Raw genomic sequence first — 19,917 nt, 5'->3', positions numbered from 1 at the left:
ACAACTGTCATCGGCCTCATCCGAGATGACGATGAGTCTGCATACAGAATGGAGGCTGGCTGTTTGGTGCAGGCAAAACAACCTGGAGCTGAACACACTCAAAATGGTGGAGATGATTGTGGACTTCAGGAGGTACACCCCAACACTGACCCCCCTCACCATTCTAAACTGCACTGTGGCAGCAGTGGAGTCATTCAGGTTCCTGGGCACTACCATCTCACAGGACCTGAAGTGGGAGACCCACATTGACTCCATTATTAAAAAGGCCAGCAGAGGTTGTACTTCCTTCACCAGCTGAGGCAGTTCAACCTGCCACAGGTGCTGCTGATCCAGTTCTACTCAGCAGTTATTTAGTCTGTCCTCTGCACTTCAATATGTCTGATTTGGTTCAGCTATGAAATCAGATATCAGAAGACTACAAAGGGCAGTTTGGACTGCTGAAAGGATTATTGGTTGACCCCTGCCCTCCCTTCAAGAACTATACACTTCAAGAGTGAGGAAAAAGGATGAAAAAATTACTCTGGACCCCACTCACCCTGCCCACTACATATTGCCTTCAGGCCGACGCTTCAGAGCTCTGAGCACCAGAATTGTCAGAATGTTTTTGTGTGTGTGTGTGTGTGTGTGTATACTGTCTTGTTGTGTATTCTATATATACTTCATTTTCTATTAAATTTGTATTTATTTATTTGTATTCAATATTTAATATTTTTTTTATTATTGTCTATGTCTTGTTGCTGTTGTGTATTGTTGTGCACTGGAAGCTCCTGTCACCAAGACAAATTCCTTGTATGTGTGAGCATACCTGGCAATAATGCTTATTTAGCAGCGTAAATCTAGAGCACACTCTTATATTTGCAATTTTTTTATTAATTATAGTAAATTTAAAACATTGTGCTTTTTTATTATAATACCCTGGAATAAGTTTTAAAAAGCAAGTTACCACAGATGCAGTATGGTTTCTAATACAGCTGTGAGAGTGTGACAATGAGTTTGCCATCTTTTCTTTCTTTTTTTTATTAATTTTGGAAAGTTGTATAAACTTAATAGTGCTGTTTTTCTTTTTCTGTTGGAGCAAAAGTGTGAGAAAAAAATATAATTGGCTTGGTCTCCCATTCACCGCTATTGAAGTTTATCCTGCAATCGTTACATGTTCCAAAACCAGAAGTGTGAAAAGGGTCCATTGAGTAATTTCAATGCTTTAGTTCAAACCATTGACATTATGGCAGTCTGTAGGTGTTGTCAGTAGAATTTGCTTGTTCATTCTGATAATTTTACAACTTTTTCTCCTGTTTTCCACTATGGAATTAATAAAGCAGATGTCAATTAAACACTTCAGTTAAAAACAAAAGACTCAAAACAGTAAAACAGTTTTGTGAAACATACAATTCCAACTCTAAATTTTGATTGGATGTGTTGCATTTTAAGCTATTGTAAAATAGACGATAAGCGCACAAATGTAATGGATTTTGTAGTAATGCAGTGATTAAAGGAATAGTTCACCTAAAATGATAATTATCTCAACATTTACTCACCCTCATGCTGTCTTGAACTACTATGACTTTCTTTCTTCTACGGAACACAAGCAGAGTATTTAAGGATATATTATGTGCCATTGTCCACACAGTGCAAGTCAATGGGGTCCATAATTTTCAAGCTCCAAAAATAAAAAAAATGCAGCATAAGTTATCCACACGAGTGGTAATCTGTGTCTACTGAAGAAACATGATCAGCTTGAGGTGAGAAACCAATAAAATGTAACAACATTTGTACTATAAATCTTAACATCTGCAGTCTCCGTGGCTTATTCATGAGAGAAGCTCAGTTACACTTTCTCACACTTGATCATGGTTCAACGCTTTTTCTACTGGACCGGTCGGGCCAGTGCTTCATTTTTTATGGCCCTGCCAAAATTTTCACTGGACCCAACACAAAAATGATAAATATCTGTTGTACCATCATGGATTTAAAAATGTGTCCGAAGATAATTATTTTTTACATATATTATGTTTTTAAGACAATGTCCCCCCAAACTGAATCACACTTATAATTTGCAAGATATGATTTATGCCTTATGTAATCCCATATAAGCGCTTTACGGATATAAATTCATAAATGCATCATATTAACCTCAGTCTTCCTGTCATTTACGCAAGAGTTTTTAAGCAAAGATTTCTGTGGAGGTGATGATGGGTTTTCCGTCACCCGTTTAGTCATGCTGTCATGCAACTTTTGGCCACGTGTAGTGTATTCACACACAGGATCTAATATTTTATCACTGAGTTAAAGATGTGATTATTGGCTGAAATATTGGCATAAACATATGAATCCCTGAGAAGAGACTTGCTACCAAATTGGTTGTGGAATAATAGGGTTCAAAACAGTGTTACCATGAATGCAAACTTTAATACAGTGAAAAAGACACTCTATTAACATAACATAAATATATATAAGTAAATAAAAATTTCCAACATTGTTTTGAATGTCCATGTACAAAAAAAATATTTGATGCCATGAGTGTTAGTTTGAATGGCCAAGGAAAATGTGATAACAATTTTACCTGATCGCAAAAAGTAGTTAATTTACCTGATGAATTTTCACCTTTTGCTGACCCTTTATGCTTTGCAGAGCTAATGTGTGCTTCTAAATCCCTTGCACCTTTATTAGCAACTGACACATAAGTGCCAGCTTTACAGTCTTTATCATACGTCTCAATTGCAAAGATTAGCCAGAAAATTTATGTTGTGGTGTTTTTAAGTTTGTTGTTCTTCTATCTCCTCATTTTTTCTTCTTTATGGTGGTTGGCATTCAAACTTTACTTGCCCTTACCACCTCCAATGTACTGGTGGTTATGTTGGGAGAAAGAGCTCTGAGGCTTTCAGCTTTGGTCTGTTGATATTGTACGGTTATAGCACCCCTTAGTTTTGAGCTGCTAATGACCCATTCACGTGGTGATCTCGGCAGTAGAAAGCCTATTCTGAATGGATACCCACTGTATATCTGAGAAGACAAAACCTCTCAGAATTAACTCTCTTAGTCCCATTGTTTTCATCAGACAGATTGGCAGGTGAGCAATACTAATCCATAGCATTTAAACAGTCTTTAGTACAAAAGACCCTCTGATGCTAAAGTCTATGGCTTTGTCATGGAAATGATGATAAATTGGCTGTTCAGTTCACTTCAGTGATTTGTATTTCTCTCTGGTGAGCTCATTCCCTCAGGGGTTTCCAGCTCTCTGTCCGACATTAGAATGATGGGTGTCAGTAAATGCTCTCCTTTGTACAAAAAAAGCAATGAACTTTGTTATTAGAATATTTTTTCGTAAGTACTTTTTAAATTAAAGCATTGAATGAAACCTCAAAGGACATACATTTATTGAGAAAAGGTAATAAGGGTGCAGGCCACACTGGTCTGAGTCAGTTGTGGCCTTTTACAACTTTTAAACCTGCTTTTAACTTGTGTTTAAGGTCAATCTCATTCATACTTCAACATATTCAAACTTGTTTCACCCGATTTGGTTTCAAAACATGTGAGAAGTTATGATGTTTGGTATCATTGATGGTTACCCTAATGCAACATGTTTTCACAATCTATATTTTATTATACACATGATTTATTTTCAAAAAGAAGGGAAGATTTGGAAAGGCCTTTACATGGTAAGTGCAAACATATTTATTGTTGCAGGTCAGCGATGCTATCTGCGAGTATGTATTTTCACTTGTGCAATCCAATGAAAAATTTTCAAGGGCAAGATTTATTCTGTGCAATTCTTTTTAGCTATTCTGGAGCCAACTGACATATGTGAGGTTTATGACTGAGCATCTCTTTGATAGTAGACAGTTGGACTGGGGAGATCAACCACATCATTCTCTATATGAAGTGGATTCTTGTCTGCCATTCAAAATGCCCAAGCTCCTTAGGAGGCTTGCCAAATTGGTGTTGCACCAGTCCCAAATAGACTGTTCTGTTTTTTTTACTGCATAATCCTAGTTTTCAGGGTCAAGTTTACTAGGAATCAGCCCATCTGCAACCCAATCCTTTTGCAATCCTAGAGAAATTAGAAGCTTTTTTTTTTTTTGGCCAGACGCTGTTGCAGCCTTCTTTGTTATCATGTAAGATGTAAATTGCTGCTAGTGCCACAAAATGAAATTGGGTGGAGAGTCAGAGACCTAGAGATATTATTCGGCCAACAGGCCATTACATTAGCCGTGCTTTTTATAGCCTAATTGAATCGGATCACACTTGATCAGTCTGAGTTGGCTGGTGTATGTGTTTGTTTTCATCAATCCCAAGGGATCAGAAGATGTTGGTTAGACTAGGGCTGCATGATTTGAACAAAAAGTCATATTGCGTTTACTTGGAATTATATTGTGATTGCAATTTGAAGTGCTATATGTTAAACAAAAAACTAGTACATGATTCCTTTTGACCAAAATGTTGTGTTCTTTTGCCCATATTCTACTGCCAATAAAAATACTTGGGGACACTCTTTGAGGGTTTACACTTGAGTCCTCTTAAAAAGAACCAAACTCAAGCTTTTTTCACTTCAGCTACAATAAATAAATAAATACATGTATAAAAAATGTAAACAAAAAATAAAATGCACCTCATTTTATCAGCTGTCTGCACCATGAGGTGTATTATTTGTATTTATACTGTATATTAAGAAGTTGCAGCCAAATACAGTATATTTGAAATAACACCATACACAAAAGTGTATTTAGTGTTAGTGTTTAAAACAGGGGTGCTCACACTTATGGAGTAATATCTACTTTTACATAAAGTTATTATAGCAAGATCCACCATGCACAATATGTATGTAGTGCAGTGTTGTCAGTAGTTAGCAGTGAAATTGTACAACTCTTGATAACAATTTCGAGACTACAACAAATAATAGCCTAATACTAATACTAATTTGTAAATTTTGTATTTGTCTTGAAGCAATTATTCAAGACAAATAAATAGTCTGTAATAAAATTAGAACAAAGAAACAAAATAAAAGCAATAAATAGAAACAAAAAATACAAATGAAGAAAACTAGGCTTTTTATCTGCTTTAAAAGTTTTTAATACTTTTAAAAGCTACTAAAGTTATTCAGTCAAGAGCAATGAGTGGTTGTATCATTTTCTCATTTACTATATTGTTTGATTATTGTTATAACAACATTCTTGACAGCAGCAAGTCTATTATATTACAATTATACTTCAAGTCCGACATTTTGATACATATCAGCTTTTTTACCCACTGTTTACTTTTACTTGACATAATACATTGTGTTTACATTAATACCTGTTATTTTGGCAGATTTCTTTTGTGTATTTGAGCATTTACTGTAGGTGCATATCCACAGTATCACTATCACTCTCACAAACAAAGAATTTTGGGAAAATATATTTAGCTCTGTAGGTCCATACAGTGCTAGTGAATGGGTGCCAGAAAAGCTCCAAAAAGTACATGTAACTATCATAAAAGTAATCCATACGACTCAGTGTATGAATTAATGTCTTCTGAAGCGAAATGCTAGGTGTGCGTAAGATATAGATACACATTTAAAAAAAACATGTTCGCGAGGGCCGAGGTCACCCAGTCTATTGTCAAGTTGACGTGAGAACTGACGCGTGAAATACGTAAAATATGGAAACGCAGTGTTGTTTACAACAGAGGCAGAATGTTACACAGAATCTGAATGGTTTTGCTATAGATTTTTATTTGTATCTTGTTTCTTTTTCAAAATGGTGCTTCTGTGTGCTTATCCTGGATGCCTCAACCTACTGAAAAACATTAGATTACATCCGCGGGTATCATCGCAAGAGGAAGGACTAACTTTTCACAGATTCCCTATCAATGATCCTGAAAGACTGAAGCTATGGCTGTCCGCTGTTCACTGGGATATCAAAACACCCATTGAGTCACTCAAAATATACCAGTGTGCAGTGAACATTTTTCCCCTGCCGATTTCAGACAAGCCGAGGGATCTGACAATATCGACATGAACTCCACCTTCGTGACCATTCAACCAAAGTTGGCCAGAAGTTTAAAATATGTACCTATATCTTAAACACACCTAGCGTTTAGCTTCAGAAGACACTAATTAATCCACTGGTGTCGTATGGATGACTTTTATGAAGGCTATACAGTATGTGCTTTTTTGAGCTTAAAAATTTTGGCACCCATTTACTTGCTGAAATATTCTTCCAAATATCTGGCTTAAAATATAATGTGCTCACAGCACGTAAGCAAAGCAAACAAAACCAAATTCGGAGCACAGCTGTTACTCTGAGCACAAGATGTAGTTGTGAAGCACAAAACCACTCTAAAAACACTGATAATGCACTAACATATACAGACAAGGCAGAACAGCGCACATAAACCAAAAGCGGGCAGTGCGTGTAGGTTATTTATTTATTTAATTCAATTCCAACCCTTTGCGGTTTAATAATAGCACAAGGTCATATTGTGATTTCAATTTTATTTAGATTAACTGTGCAGCCCTTGGTAAGTCTAATGGTATTGCCTTTAAATTTTTAGATTTTGTGGACAATAACCTAATAAATGATTAACTGTGCCAAGGAAAGATGTAGAGAGAGGGAATGATGTAGCCTTCAATGGGCCCCAAGCACTGCCACACACTGTCTTGGATATCTGGGACAATCAGTGATCAGCTAATCTGGCACTAATCGAAGCAGACAGCCTGCAGTTAGAAATACAGAACTGTATTTTTAGGCCTTCTATATGCACACTAAACAAGCCAAGCAGAGGAGGCAAAGAGATTACTGCACAGTCACGATTCTGGACTCTGCAGTATTGTTTTGAAGAATTGTATAGTTTACCACATTCAAGGAAACATTTTCATGTTGTTTTTAGCAATTTCTTGAAAATGTAGGTCCTGCTCTAAAAAAAAATATTTGGGGGGTTGTGGCTCAGGTGGTAGAGAGGGTCGGTTTGTTTACGACAGACCAGGAAGTTATTCATTTTCAATTAAGAATTTTACGGGACTGTGTGAAGCAATTGTTTGATCCAATTTCAGATTTGAAAGCATAACAATAATTTAGCTTGTGCAATTAGACCATATGACTGAATGTAATGTATTCCATGCAAAACTAAAAGCGAGTTGTGAGAAATCTCAACAGATTTTTTCCTAAACTTTTTCCTAAATCACCTACTTCCTACCTTGGTCGATTGGATAGCTATGGGGGAAAAAGTCAGAAATTATCATTTATGTTGCAAATAAATCACAAAAGGCATTTGCATTTAAATGTGTTATTAAATGTGTATGTGTGTAATTTATTTCTGCACATGAGGTTTTCAGAGAGGCGGGTCCATTTAGAAAATTCAATGTATTCCTACTTGATTTCAAACTGACACTGCTCTTTCCACACGCCCAGAACTAATCTTACAAATTCCAATCTGGCAAATCAAATGCTCAGATGGGGCTTTCTCTAGTATGTTGGTGCCTGAAAGCATGGTAGCAGCCATTGCAGAGAAAGGTTGAATCACCTGCCAATTATCATAGCAACAGTGGAAGTGCTTGAAGACCAGAATCATATAAAACTGCAATCACAAGTGAAACACATGGAAACAACAAAGCCTAAAGCAGCTTGAATATCTGTGTGTTACAAAAATATCCTTTATAAACCCCTGTTGTTTAGGCTCTCGGAAACAGCCATGGGTACAGCTTCAGAGGAGAGCCATCTGGCCAACCCTAAACACCTCCCAAATAACGCTGTCTGCCTTGCTTACCACCTCCCGCAGTCAGTATGAGCTCGGGGGCTTCCCCTACCCCCTCGCTCTGGAGAAAAGCTCAGCAGGTGAGTTCTTCCACTTTTTGTCCCTGACCATTTCGTAGATGGAGTGACCCATCCATTTGGAATATACTGTCTGTTTCCCATTAACCTCACTTTAATTATGCATTACTGCAGAATACTACTGTAAGCAGAGGCTGTGACTGTGGCCTGTTGGGGTCTAATCCATTTTATACTATTATGGTCTGTTCTGATTCAGGGTCCAGCAGTAGCTGGTTGGAGCTGACAGCACTAGCTGCAATGTGTGCTCAGCTCACTGGGCCCAATGGCACAGAGGTCCAGGTATCAGAACCCATCCACATCACCATTCCACTCCCTTCTGACACTCCTCTCAAGACTGCCACCAGCGTCCCAATCTGGAGGTTCGAGGACAAGTCGGGTAAATGCTGTTTAACCATTTTTAACAACATTATTCCAGTATACTTGCTATAGGGAGAACCTAGGGCTTGAATGAATGGCTGGGGAAGTGTCATGTATATTCATACATGGAAGGAAAGTGCTACCTGATTGTTCAGAGAAACTATAACCCATACCTAAACCTGATCCTAAATCTAACCCAAAACTCAGTAAATGCTTTACTCATAAACATCAATGACTCTTCCCCTGGCATCCTGCATTTAAGAAATCCACCTTCTGGATTGCTTTAAAGTGAAATGCAGTTGTTAAATTAGGTACGGAACTAAACTGTGCAGGATGGTGGCCTTCTAGGAACTGAGTTAAATAGACCTGCCTTAAGGGGTTGCATAGGCCACTACACCACACCACCATATTAGAGGAGTAACTGCACTTAAATTAACTGTTTGATTTGATACGTTTGTGTCATGATAATGGCAGTTTCACGTATCCTCCATGAGCTTGGCGTGTGCTGTGCGGTCGGGTTGGGCTTTCGCATTGGTTGCGTATCTTCTGTGATACACAGCTGCAACTCTGCATAGAAAAAAACTTTATTTTACATTTACACCACAACGATTGTTGTGGCCATGAAACCGAAATTGTTGCTTCAACGAAAACAGCGGGCAGTCATGTGCATTTGTTTATGTTTATCAGCGAACTTGGTCGTAATTGATTAAAGTTGTAAAGCCCATATTATATCACTATATATACATAAGCAAGCAAAAGCAATGCAGTTAATTTATTAATTATTTTATTTAGATCATTTGTGTTTGTTTGTATACAGACTGTAGTGTATTGTAGGCTCGGTTTAAATATTTTTCAATTGCTTTTGGTTCATTTCCATAATTTTTTGTTTTAAGTCCATCAAAAATAGGCTCAACGCCGAAACTATCCGCTCACTGCCATGTCTGTGTCACTTCACCTAGTGACTCACACTTGCAGTGTGAAGGATGTAATCTGTTAATATGGCCGCCGAAATGAAAACACGCTGCTCACGTTTTGCTCACCGAGGATATATGAAACCAGCGTAACATTTTTCAATACAGCATAACAAACAAACTATCAATCCTTTGTGAAAAAACCTCAGGGCACAATTCGGAGCTGCACAAGTGGCCATAATATGGCTCTGCTTTACTGCTTGGTTTGGATTTTCGCATACTGTGATTCAGATATCGCTCAGTCAGTCCATTGTTTTTTTTAATGTCTTTGTGGCAAGCCACTCTTTAGCAGCCATCATAATGGAATTTGACATAAGGATAGTAAGGACAGTAGGAATATTGCTGTTTCGTTGTAAATACATTAAAACATTTTGCTGATCACCTCACCTTGGGGCCTTAGGTTCTGAAGGGTTAAATATCCTGCGCAGACTGTAGAGAAATTTGCTGATGGAGCTGCATCCAGCTCACTAATCATTGTGAGAGTGTGGCCATGGAATTCAACCAAATCATCTTCAGTTCCTTATGATACCTTATGACATGCAGCATACAGTAAATTGTGTAATAAAGTGGAAAAGAAGCAGAAAGTATGAAAAATAGGGTAAGGGAAGATCTTTCCAGGTCTAGTTCAGAGATATTTAAGCAAGGTCAAACTAAAGAGAGAGTAGTTAAAGAAGCAAGTGTGTGGTCCAAAACAAAAAAAGCTCAGAAACAGTTAGCCTGACATCTCATAAAATAGAAATCATCATCAGACATTGACCCTGCCGCGACATCGCTCCCAAAACTGGATGTGATTTAGGATCTGGCAAGGCCTGCAGAACTCCCTAGACCCTTTACTGATGCCAGCTTAATAAATAGAAGTGCTCTGGAGGAAAAATCAATACGCCTAAAAAAAAGTATCTGCTCACTTTCTGTCTTTACATTCAGGTTTTACATTCCCGTAGTTTATTGTGATGTGGTTGCATGTGTTGTAGGTTATCTGGTGGTATATCTGTGTTAAAAGTTATTGGTTATTTTATCTAATGTCTGTTATCAGGATCTATCTTAAAGTGTAGTAAAATATTAATTTACCCTCTCCTAGCTCCAAATAGAGATCTCAAAAAGATTTTAAACTAAGCAGCTTAGTCTATGGCAGCCTAATCCCAGCTCCCCCATTAACTCGCCCATTGCAGTAAGTAAATTAATGATTGGTCAGGGAAGATATCAAGACACTGATTGTCAACACTCTTTGCAATGGCAACGCTTTGACAGATGTAAATCAATGGCTATTAAAAACTGTTGAGTAGTGTTTGTTTTTTAGTGACTTATTGAGAAATATGAGTATAGTAAAGTGCAGTAAAATGTAAAAGAAATTGTTTTGTATGAATATATTTACATATAGATTTATAAATAAATTAGAAATGATCATTGCAATGAGCATTGCATTAGGCAATCATACATTGTCATGTTCAGCTGTCTTTCCAGCTTGTTTTCTTGAACTGTTCTTTAAATATAATATATGTACAGGCAATAAAACCCACAATACATTTGAAAAATGTCTAATCCTTAATTATCTCAGGACTGTGATGATTACCTGGGAAAAATCTCCAATGGCTTGCCTGTTTTAAAAATAGTTGACAAGTCTGTTGTCAGAGTACTGCCCTCTACAGGACTTGAATATGTTTGCTTGATATGTTATGAATAATTGATGCAGGTTCATCATTATCTAACAATACAATAATAAAGTAATTCTATACATTTCGTATCATGTATTATTAGTGAGGTTATGGTTTTAAGCTTTACCAAGGAAGGGTAAACTAACTGTACTGTATATTAAGATATTAAAAACTCTTCCATTTAGAATTAATCCCTTAATCCTAAACTATACCATTCCATTTTATACAACTAAGGCATTTGCAAAGATCTCCTGTCCCTCTTTAGGCTACAAGAGAAAATCGTTTATGGGCTTATTTTTGCATAATGTAATCACAGAAAGGAACAGATGGCAGGTAAAGTAAACAAAACCATAAGAGCTTGTTTTAGAACCAATACATTTTCAGATAAATAACAAAACAACAGTCAAATGAGTAGTCTAGTAGCAGACAGAATTTAAACAAGGCACACAGGACAAACAATAGTAGAATACAATAGAAAACAGATGTTTTTACACGAGTTCTCGTGTCTGTTTGAAGTGAAGATTTAATTGAATATTCCTCCTGAATATTCTTGCAGCACAGTAATGCACTAAAGTGTAAAATAGAGCACGTAGTAGATTGGTACAAAAGTCTGCTCAAATTGAGTCTATCAGTTACCAAAATTCCAAATGATTGGATCTGGATGGAAAATACTTGTATCTGGACAACTTTTGAGGGAAAAAAAGAAACAAACAAACTGAATATTCATATTCATATATGGGTGGTCAGAGAGAACTTGGTTTTTAGATAATATTTCTGCAGAATAGAGTGCTGTCCGGTGGGTGTGTTTTTGTCCATGTTATGGTCAGATGCACTCATGCAGCCCACTATTAGAGAAGACTTTATTGTCAAAGACATCATCACTCTGTTTACTACTTATTCATGGATGATGGGAATATGAAAGAGGAACTGAATTCTTAAAAGGATATATTAGCCAAAAATGAAAATTATCTCACTCTCATGCCATCCCAAATGTGTATGGCTTTCATTCAGATTTTTTGAAAAACATCTCAGCTCTGTTGTTCTTACAATTCAAGTGAATGGTGATCAAAACTTTGTAGCTCCAAAAATCACATAAAGGAACCATAAAAGTAATCCATAAGACATTGTTTAAATCCATGTCTTCAGAAGCGATATATAAGTAATTCTTTACTCTAAATATCCACTTTAACTTTCACTTTCAGATGTTAAAGTGAAAGTAAACAGACACCACATATGACTTTCAGATGTAAAAGTGAAAGTGGAGATTTAGAGTAAAAGAAGGACTGAAATTCTCACCCACACCTGTTATATCACTTTAGGAGATATACAGTGCATTCAAGTGCCCCCTTCATTTTTTCATGTTTTGTTATGTTGCTGCCTTATGCTAAAATGCTTTAAATTATTATTATTTTTCACATAAATCTACACTCCATACCCCATAATGACAAAGCAAAACCCAGATTTTTGATCATTTTGAAAATGTATTAAAAAGAAAAAATAAATAAATATCATTAGTATTTAGACCCTTAACTCAGTACTTATTTGAAGCACCTTTGGCAGCAAATACAGCCACAAGTCTTTTTGGGTATGATGTGAAAATATTTGCACACCTGGATTTGGGGATTTTCTGTCATTCTTCTCTGCAGATCCTCTCAAGCTCTGTCATGTTGGATGGGGACCATCGGTGGGCAGCCATTTTCAGGTCTCTCCAGAGATGTTCGATTGGGTTCAAGTTTAGGCTATAACTGGGCCACTCAAGGACATTCACAGAGTTGTCCCTAAGCCACTCTTGCGTTGTTTTGGCTGTGTGATTAGGTTCATTGTCCTGTTGAAAGGTGAATCTTCGGCTCAGACTGAGGTCCTGAGTGCTCTGAACTGGGTTTTCTTTAAGGATATCTCTGTATTTTTCTGCATTCAGATTTCCTTCAACCCTGACCAGTCTCCCAGTCCCTGCTGCTAAATAACACCCCCACAGCATGATGCTACAACCACCATGCTTCACTGTTTGGATGGTATTGCGCAGATAAGTGGTGCCTGGTTTCCTCCAGACATGACGCTTGGAACTGAGGCCAAACAGTTCAATCTTCATTTCATTAGGCCAGAGAATCTTGTTTCTCACAATCTGAGAGTCCTTTAGGTGCTTTTTTGCTAATTCCAAGCAGGCTTTCATATGTCTTGCACCTTGCAGGAGAGGCTTCCGTTTGGCCATTCTGCCAAAAAGCCCAGATCGGTGGAGTGTTGCAGTGATGGTCGTCCTTCTCCTTTCTCCCATCTCAAAACATGATTTCTGGAGCTCAACTAGAGTGACCGTTGGGTTCTTGGTCACCTCTCTTACCAAGGCCCTTCCCCCCTGATTGCTCAGTTTGGCCGGGCAGCCAGCTCTCATTTCCTGGTTGTTCCAAAATTATTCCATTTAAGAATGATGGAGGCCACTGTGTTCTTGGGAACCTTCAATGCAGCTGAAATTGTTTTTTTTTAGCCTTCCCCAGATCTGTGCCTCGCCACGGTCCTGTCTCTGAGCTCTGCGGGTAGTTCCTTTGACCTCATGGCTTAGTTTTTGCTGTAATATGCATTTCCAACTGTGAGACCTTATATAGACAGGTGTGTGCCTTTCCAAATCATGTGCAATCAATTTAATTTGTCACAGGGGGACTCCAATCAAAGTGTAGAAACATCTAAAAGATGATCAAGAGAAATGGGATGCACCTAAGCTAAATTTCAAGTGTCTCAGCAAAGGGTCTGAATACTTATGTCAATGTGATGTAAGTTTTTCTTTTTAATAAATTTGAAAAGTTATCAAAAATTTTGTTTTCGCTTTGTCATTATGGGGTATGGAGTGTAGATTGGTGTGAAAAATTATTTAAAGCATTTTAGCATAAGGCTGCAACCTAACAAAATGTGAAAATATTAAGGGGTCTGAATATGAATCCACTGTATAATTAACCACTAGTTTTCTGGATTACTCCTGTGTTTTATGTGATTTTTGGAGATACAATGTCTGATTACCATTAATTTGCAATGTAAGGAACAACAGAGCTGAGATATTCTTAATATCCTAATACCTAAATATATTTGTGTTCTGCTGAAGTAAAAAGTCACACATTTTGGATGGCATGAGGGCGAGTAAATTTTCATTTTTGGGTCAACTATCCCTTTAAAGCACAACCAAGAACCCTGACTCCCTCTCTGAGTTGCATACACTAATACAGAACATATTTACATGATGTCACCTACTTTGCTGACTCCCAACCTTTATCTAAATAGAGTGGGGCTTTAATGCCCCATTGTGTTCAGATTATGAGAACATCCATTGTGTCACTGAAGCTTGCCATGTGGCCACATGCTTGTTTTGGAGACAGATCATATACAAAACAGGACCATACACTGAGAGGGGAGCTTGTTGTACATGGTCCTTGGAGGGGCTGAACCCCCCTAATTTGAAACACAGACTTGCCTTCTAAGCTGAACATATAGCACCTTCTAGTGTGCATAATTACACATTACACACAGTTGACTTTGTCTGCCTTGGGTAGTTTTGTGTTCTAGTCAGGGTTTGGTGGGCAGGATTCTGTTGTGGAATTGAAAGTTAAATCAATATGTAACAAGAATCTTAAATGACAAATTACCTCCACATACATTATATGGCACTACACTACTAATAATGTGAGAGAACTCAAGTGGAGATCTATCTTTCTAAAGTCTGGTCTCTAAAGTTTACAGCTATATTACTGATCAGGAGATTAAGAGTTAGAAACTGTTTTTAGTTTGAGATTAAAATAAACAGATCAGAGTCCAATAAAAATGTTTGCTTACATTTGGTTTCATGGTTTCACGCTTTTGTTGTTAATGGTGACTTTCGTTTTTCACTTTATATGGATTTTTTATCCATATGTGCAATGAAAGTCAACTTCGACTGTCAACAACAACTCCTTTTGGGTTCCACGGAAGAAAGTAAGTCATATGGGTGTAGAACAACATGACTATGAGTAAATGATGACAGAATTGTATTTTTTGGTTGACCTATCCCCTATTGTTTTAGATGCTCCAGTTGTGTAAACTAGTACAGGGAGAGCCTTTTGTCTTTAATGTGGGGAGACATTTGAAATTATATTTGTCAGGGTTCACTGTCAGAACACATTAACTCCCTGTGCTCTTCTGTGTATCCTTAGGGGCATGTTGCTAAAATTGTGCACTTCACAGCTCTGCTTTGGTTCTCCATATGCCAAAATCTGTGTTTTTGAATATTGAATGGCTACCTAGAATGATTGTGGATCTAAAATTACTTACTAAGAAAATCCATTGACTGAAATTTGGCACGGTTTGGGTCTAATCTGTCCATGGCACACCACCCATTCACATTTAATTAAGGTTTTCCAGTTAGCTGAAGCAAGATCTCATTGCATTTATCCACGTCTGTTCATTTTGTAATAAAGTCCTGGTTTGCTACAGGTCTGTGGGTCAGAAACGGTGCTGGCTACATTAAAAAAGAGGGAATTCAGATGACCTGGAGTTTTGTGGCTCCAAATTTAGGATACTGGCTTGCAGCATTTCCCTCAACCTCAGGTGATGTGAGCTGCAGTTGCATTATATTATATTATTTTATATTATATTATAAACTGGTATTTTAACAATATTATTATTATTTTATTTTATTTTATTTTTAGTTTCCCTGGATCAGTTTGCACTGCATTATACAGAATAATTAATTATTTTAAAATTCCTTCTACAGCCTTTACATTATCTTCCCATTTTTATATTAATATGGTTGTTTAATGCTTTTTAATGTTCAATTGAAGGAGGGAAAATACTTATTTTTGTGTTACAGGAACAGGACTCAATCCCTCCAGTCTGAGAGACATTACTACCTACCACACCATCTTTCTGCTTGCCATTCTAGGAGCTATGGCCCTGCTAGTGCTTATTCTGCTGAGTTTGCTACTGTACTACTGCAGGTATCTGTGTGTTTGTGTGAGTGAGTGAGTGAGTGAGTGAGTGAGTGAGTGAGTGAGTGAGTGAGTGAGTGAGTGAGTGAGTGAGTGAGCGAGTGAGACATTTAAGTTGTAAATAAACCATGGCAGGTCTGATAAACAAATATTGCCTGCTGAAGATTATTTAATGTAGCAAGATGAGCAAGACATTAAACTACATTTATATATTTGTAATTGTACTATGTGGAATTGTAGTAGGTAGTTATGTAGATAAATGTAATAATAAATGTATATGTAGTGTAATAATATCTCATAAAAATTGCTTTGATTTTTCCAGGAGGCGTTGCCTGAAACCTCGTCAACAATGCCGGAAAATGTACCACTCCTCCACTCTTGAGAGCTCAAAGAGAGACCAAGGCACGTCCACCTCCCACCTCAATCTAATCAGCAGCGGACACATGGAGACAGCCTCCTCCACAGGTGACACTGATGGCATCAAATCTGACCTTTCCTCCAACCGCGATCTCTACAACACCAGAGATGACTTCTTCAGACATGGCCCCACTCAGAGTCAGCGCAACTCCAGTATGAATGCCGACACAAATCGAGGAGAGAGCTTCCCATTGAAGGCCACTCGATCTACAAACACAGGAACTCTGGACCCGCTCCTGCAAGATGACTATACCAGAGGGTATAGCTCTGCCGAGGACTCTGAAGAACGCAGATACCAATACCATAATGCAAAAGACAACCAAGGCTATTCATCAGATGCACCGTCACCACCTCCACTTTTACCCCCATTTGCTGGCCACTATCAGGATCATGGTCGGGACAGCAAGCCTCCAGAATATTATGCACCAGCAGGGTATACCCTTAATCAACCTAGTTCCATCAATACCCAGCCTGGTCAGCTGATCTTCTGTCACTCAATGGAGCAGATGAAGGAGAGTATGTACCAGAGCATGGTGCCCACATTGGTCATCCCTGCCCATTACATGCATCTGTCCTCCGACCTGTCAGCTGTGGAGCAGGCAATGGAAAGGCAGCAACAGCTGCAGCATGATATGGAGGGCATCCAGGTTAGCATGACACTACCAAGGCAACAGAATCAACATCAAAAGCAACAACAGCAGCAGGCCAAGCACGACAATGAGGAGGAAGTGTCCAGCCAGCAAGAAGAAGGAACATCTGAGCAGAACTGGAGTTCGGAACAAACTGCTGCCCCAGTCCGTATTCCTGTTCTATTCAATGACTCCACCATTTCACAAATGAATGGAGAGCTGCAAGCTATGACGGAGAAGAAGTTGCTGGAGCTCGGGGTAAAGCCACACCCTCGTGCCTGGTTTGTACCCCTTGACGGTCGTTCAAACTCTCTTGTTAGACACTCGTACATTGAGTTGAGCAGTGAAGCCTTGCGTGGACCCACAGGCACCAGTACTCTTTCCCAGAATCGCCATGCTGAAACACACCCCATGAGTTCAGGGAAATATATTCAGCGGAAAGTAAAAGAAAGCAAGGTAAAGGAGGGAGGTGAAAGAAAGGCTCATGGAAAAATTTATTCCAAGCTTCCAGTTATAGAATCACCAGACTTAAGCAGCGAGAGCCATTCAGTCATGTACTCACCTGAGGAGCACTCCACAGCTCCAATCCTTGATGAGACCTCTGTGTCCAGAGGAGGGACTTTCCCCCGTAAAGGCCGTAGTCATAACAGCAGCACTCGTAGTAGCACCGGCGAAGTCCACAGAGACTCTGTCACCAGCGCTGATGATGACAATGAAGCCGACGACAAAGACGACGATGGAGAGAATAAAAAGAGCCCCTGGCAAAAGCGTGAAGAGAGGCCCCTCATGGTGTTCAATGTCAAGTAACTCATGCACTATCCTGGACTGGTTATTGCGTCATCTTGGCTACACCCTTGCTCCTCATAGATGCTTACTGACTTTCCTGAGTTGAAGCTAGAAGATTTACGGCTTGAAAGGTGTTGGATGAAAAGCAGAAAAAGCACAATAAGAGAAATGGCACTTAATTAGGTGATATGCATCTGTTCATGACGATCAAGTCTAGGTACCAAGAATTTGCACTGAACTCCAGTTGTTAAGCATCTAATAAATCCTCACACACTCTTAGATGCCCTTCAGATGGTTTAGACTCTCACTATGTAGAAAGTGCTATATAATTCAATTCAGACACCATTTCATAAGGCCAAAGGGAGCTGCAACTTAAAATGCTCGCTTTCCTTATGTGACACCTAATTTTTATAAGAATGACCATGAGCCATTTTAAACTGACTTTGGGACACAATCCACAAGCCTTAAAGAGCTCTTTTCAAAATAACAAATACTTCTTAAGATGTTTCACATTGTAAGGTTTGAAATATTTTATCAGCTTAGATTACTTTTATTATGGTGGAATTACTCAAAATGTTTCTTTTGTTTATGACTAAGTAGAGCTGGGCCATTGAGATGTGTGAGAAAAACAGGGAGTGAAATTTTTGTTGTGTTTACTCCAAATGTGACACTGTATTTTGTACTGTTGGTTAAAGTTCCCCTTATGTGCTGATCTAAAACCTGTTGCTGTGACTTTTGATGTGTAAGAAGACTGTTTATGTTGGGAAAGCTGCTTAGTTATTAATAAAAGGTTCTGCTTTACTGCAGAATATGTTTTGTACTCAGAAAAAGCCTTTCCTGTTGGTCAGTGCAGCAATAGGAATTGTTTTGAGGGACTTGACCAAGATTCTCACCTTGGACGCTTGTGAAATATGTTTGCTGTAATGAGTATTATAACTTTTGCCATAAATCAGAACCACTTTAACTCTGCACTGTTAACTGAGGAAGTAAAACTTTCTTCTATTAACTTTTTTGTGGTGTGACTGAATATGCAGGTTGTGCTTGAAATAGACGTGCACGGATGAATTTAAACACACACACAAAAAACATTTAACAAGTATTTTTGTAAACATGTTTATGTATTGCTTAAGCGCTCTTACTAAACTCTGTAAACCACTTATTTGTTAATAACACCTTAGTAAATTTACACTAACTTTGGTGTTATGTATTTTGTATTGTGTATTTAAAGGTGCACTCAGTAACTTTTTGCTCATGTCACCTTGGACTTACAGTGACACCTAGTGGTGTGGATGAAGCATCATTCAAAATCAATATTTTCCATTTTCAGATGCTATTGTAGTAATCCACTATTCACAATCAGCCATTATTAATTTAATCCAAGAGTGAAAGTGTCCAATAACAAGACTGTTACTGAGATCAAGAGAGTAGTATTCAGCTGGTCATGTGATTCTACAATGGCAGCCCCCATGAGGGCACCCCTGCCCTGTGTAGAATAAAACAGCTTTTATATGGGTACTGATATGACTAGATTCATCATCTCATGAGAGTGCTCATGGTTTTATATATATTTCAAAATTGCAATTAATTTCTTTAGGAGTAAAACTTTTTTAATGGGGGAAAGATTACTGAGTGCACCTTTAATGCATCACCTTTAGCCTCTGATTACAATCAGATTATTCATATCACACTGTCCCTGTTATTTTTGATCATCAGTTCAATCACTGTAGTAATTTTTTAGTCATGTTGACTTGTAAGAATTACAGGATTAGATAGTAAATACAGTTGAACTACTCATTTTTTTCTACAACTTACTACATCTGCGCAAATGTGTATCTCTTACTTAACTGAAACTTAATTTAGGCATGTGCTTTTCAGCTCATCAATTCATCTTTTAAAAGTGCCCTCAACATCCTGGAAAGTATAATTGGTTGTCTTTTTTTCTTATTTTTTTTTTTAGTGCTGATGTTAGGTTTAAAAAACTATTATATTATCAATATCAATGTTATAGTTTCTATTATAGAGACATTTTTTAAACAAAACAAAAATCACAGCAATAATTTTGAACGGTTTGGGGTGCATCCCTATCCATAGTCTTGTTTTTACTTAGCATAAAATAAATATTTTGATTACATATTTTGTCTGCAAATGACTAAGCATTTGTCCTTGGATGCGGGGCTGTGGCCAATCACTAGGTGGCACAAGGTCACATCAATCAGCAATTTTGAAAATTCCCTTGAACTGCTTACCGTGAGTAGAATATATTGTTAGGGGGATATTGATATTTATTGTCATTTAACTGACATTCACCAGAGTAATCTACGTATTATTATATTGTACTACCGCTTCATAAACACTGA

General features: G+C 37.9%; 1 protein-coding gene across 1 annotated transcript in view; it reads left to right on the top strand.

The window, feature by feature from the left end:
• Positions 1-19,617, top strand: part of LOC127647456 (protein FAM171A2-like) — a 46,095-nt gene extending 26,478 nt beyond the window's left edge. Inside the window, exons 4-8 of the mRNA XM_052131713.1 lie at positions 7,650-7,808; positions 8,002-8,181; positions 15,235-15,348; positions 15,611-15,737; positions 16,051-19,617. Of these exons, the coding sequence (XP_051987673.1) occupies positions 7,650-7,808; positions 8,002-8,181; positions 15,235-15,348; positions 15,611-15,737; positions 16,051-17,581 (2,111 nt within the window). The 3' untranslated portion in view covers positions 17,582-19,617. The remainder of the gene's footprint in view (positions 1-7,649; positions 7,809-8,001; positions 8,182-15,234; positions 15,349-15,610; positions 15,738-16,050) is intronic.
• Positions 19,618-19,917: the final 300 nt, after the last annotated feature.

Source organism: Xyrauchen texanus, chromosome 8 (assembly GCF_025860055.1).
Source record: "Xyrauchen texanus isolate HMW12.3.18 chromosome 8, RBS_HiC_50CHRs, whole genome shotgun sequence".
NCBI lineage: Eukaryota > Metazoa > Chordata > Actinopteri > Cypriniformes > Catostomidae > Xyrauchen > Xyrauchen texanus.
The sequence above is the reverse complement of the archived record's forward strand: the minus strand, read 5'-3'. Positions and strand labels throughout refer to the sequence as shown.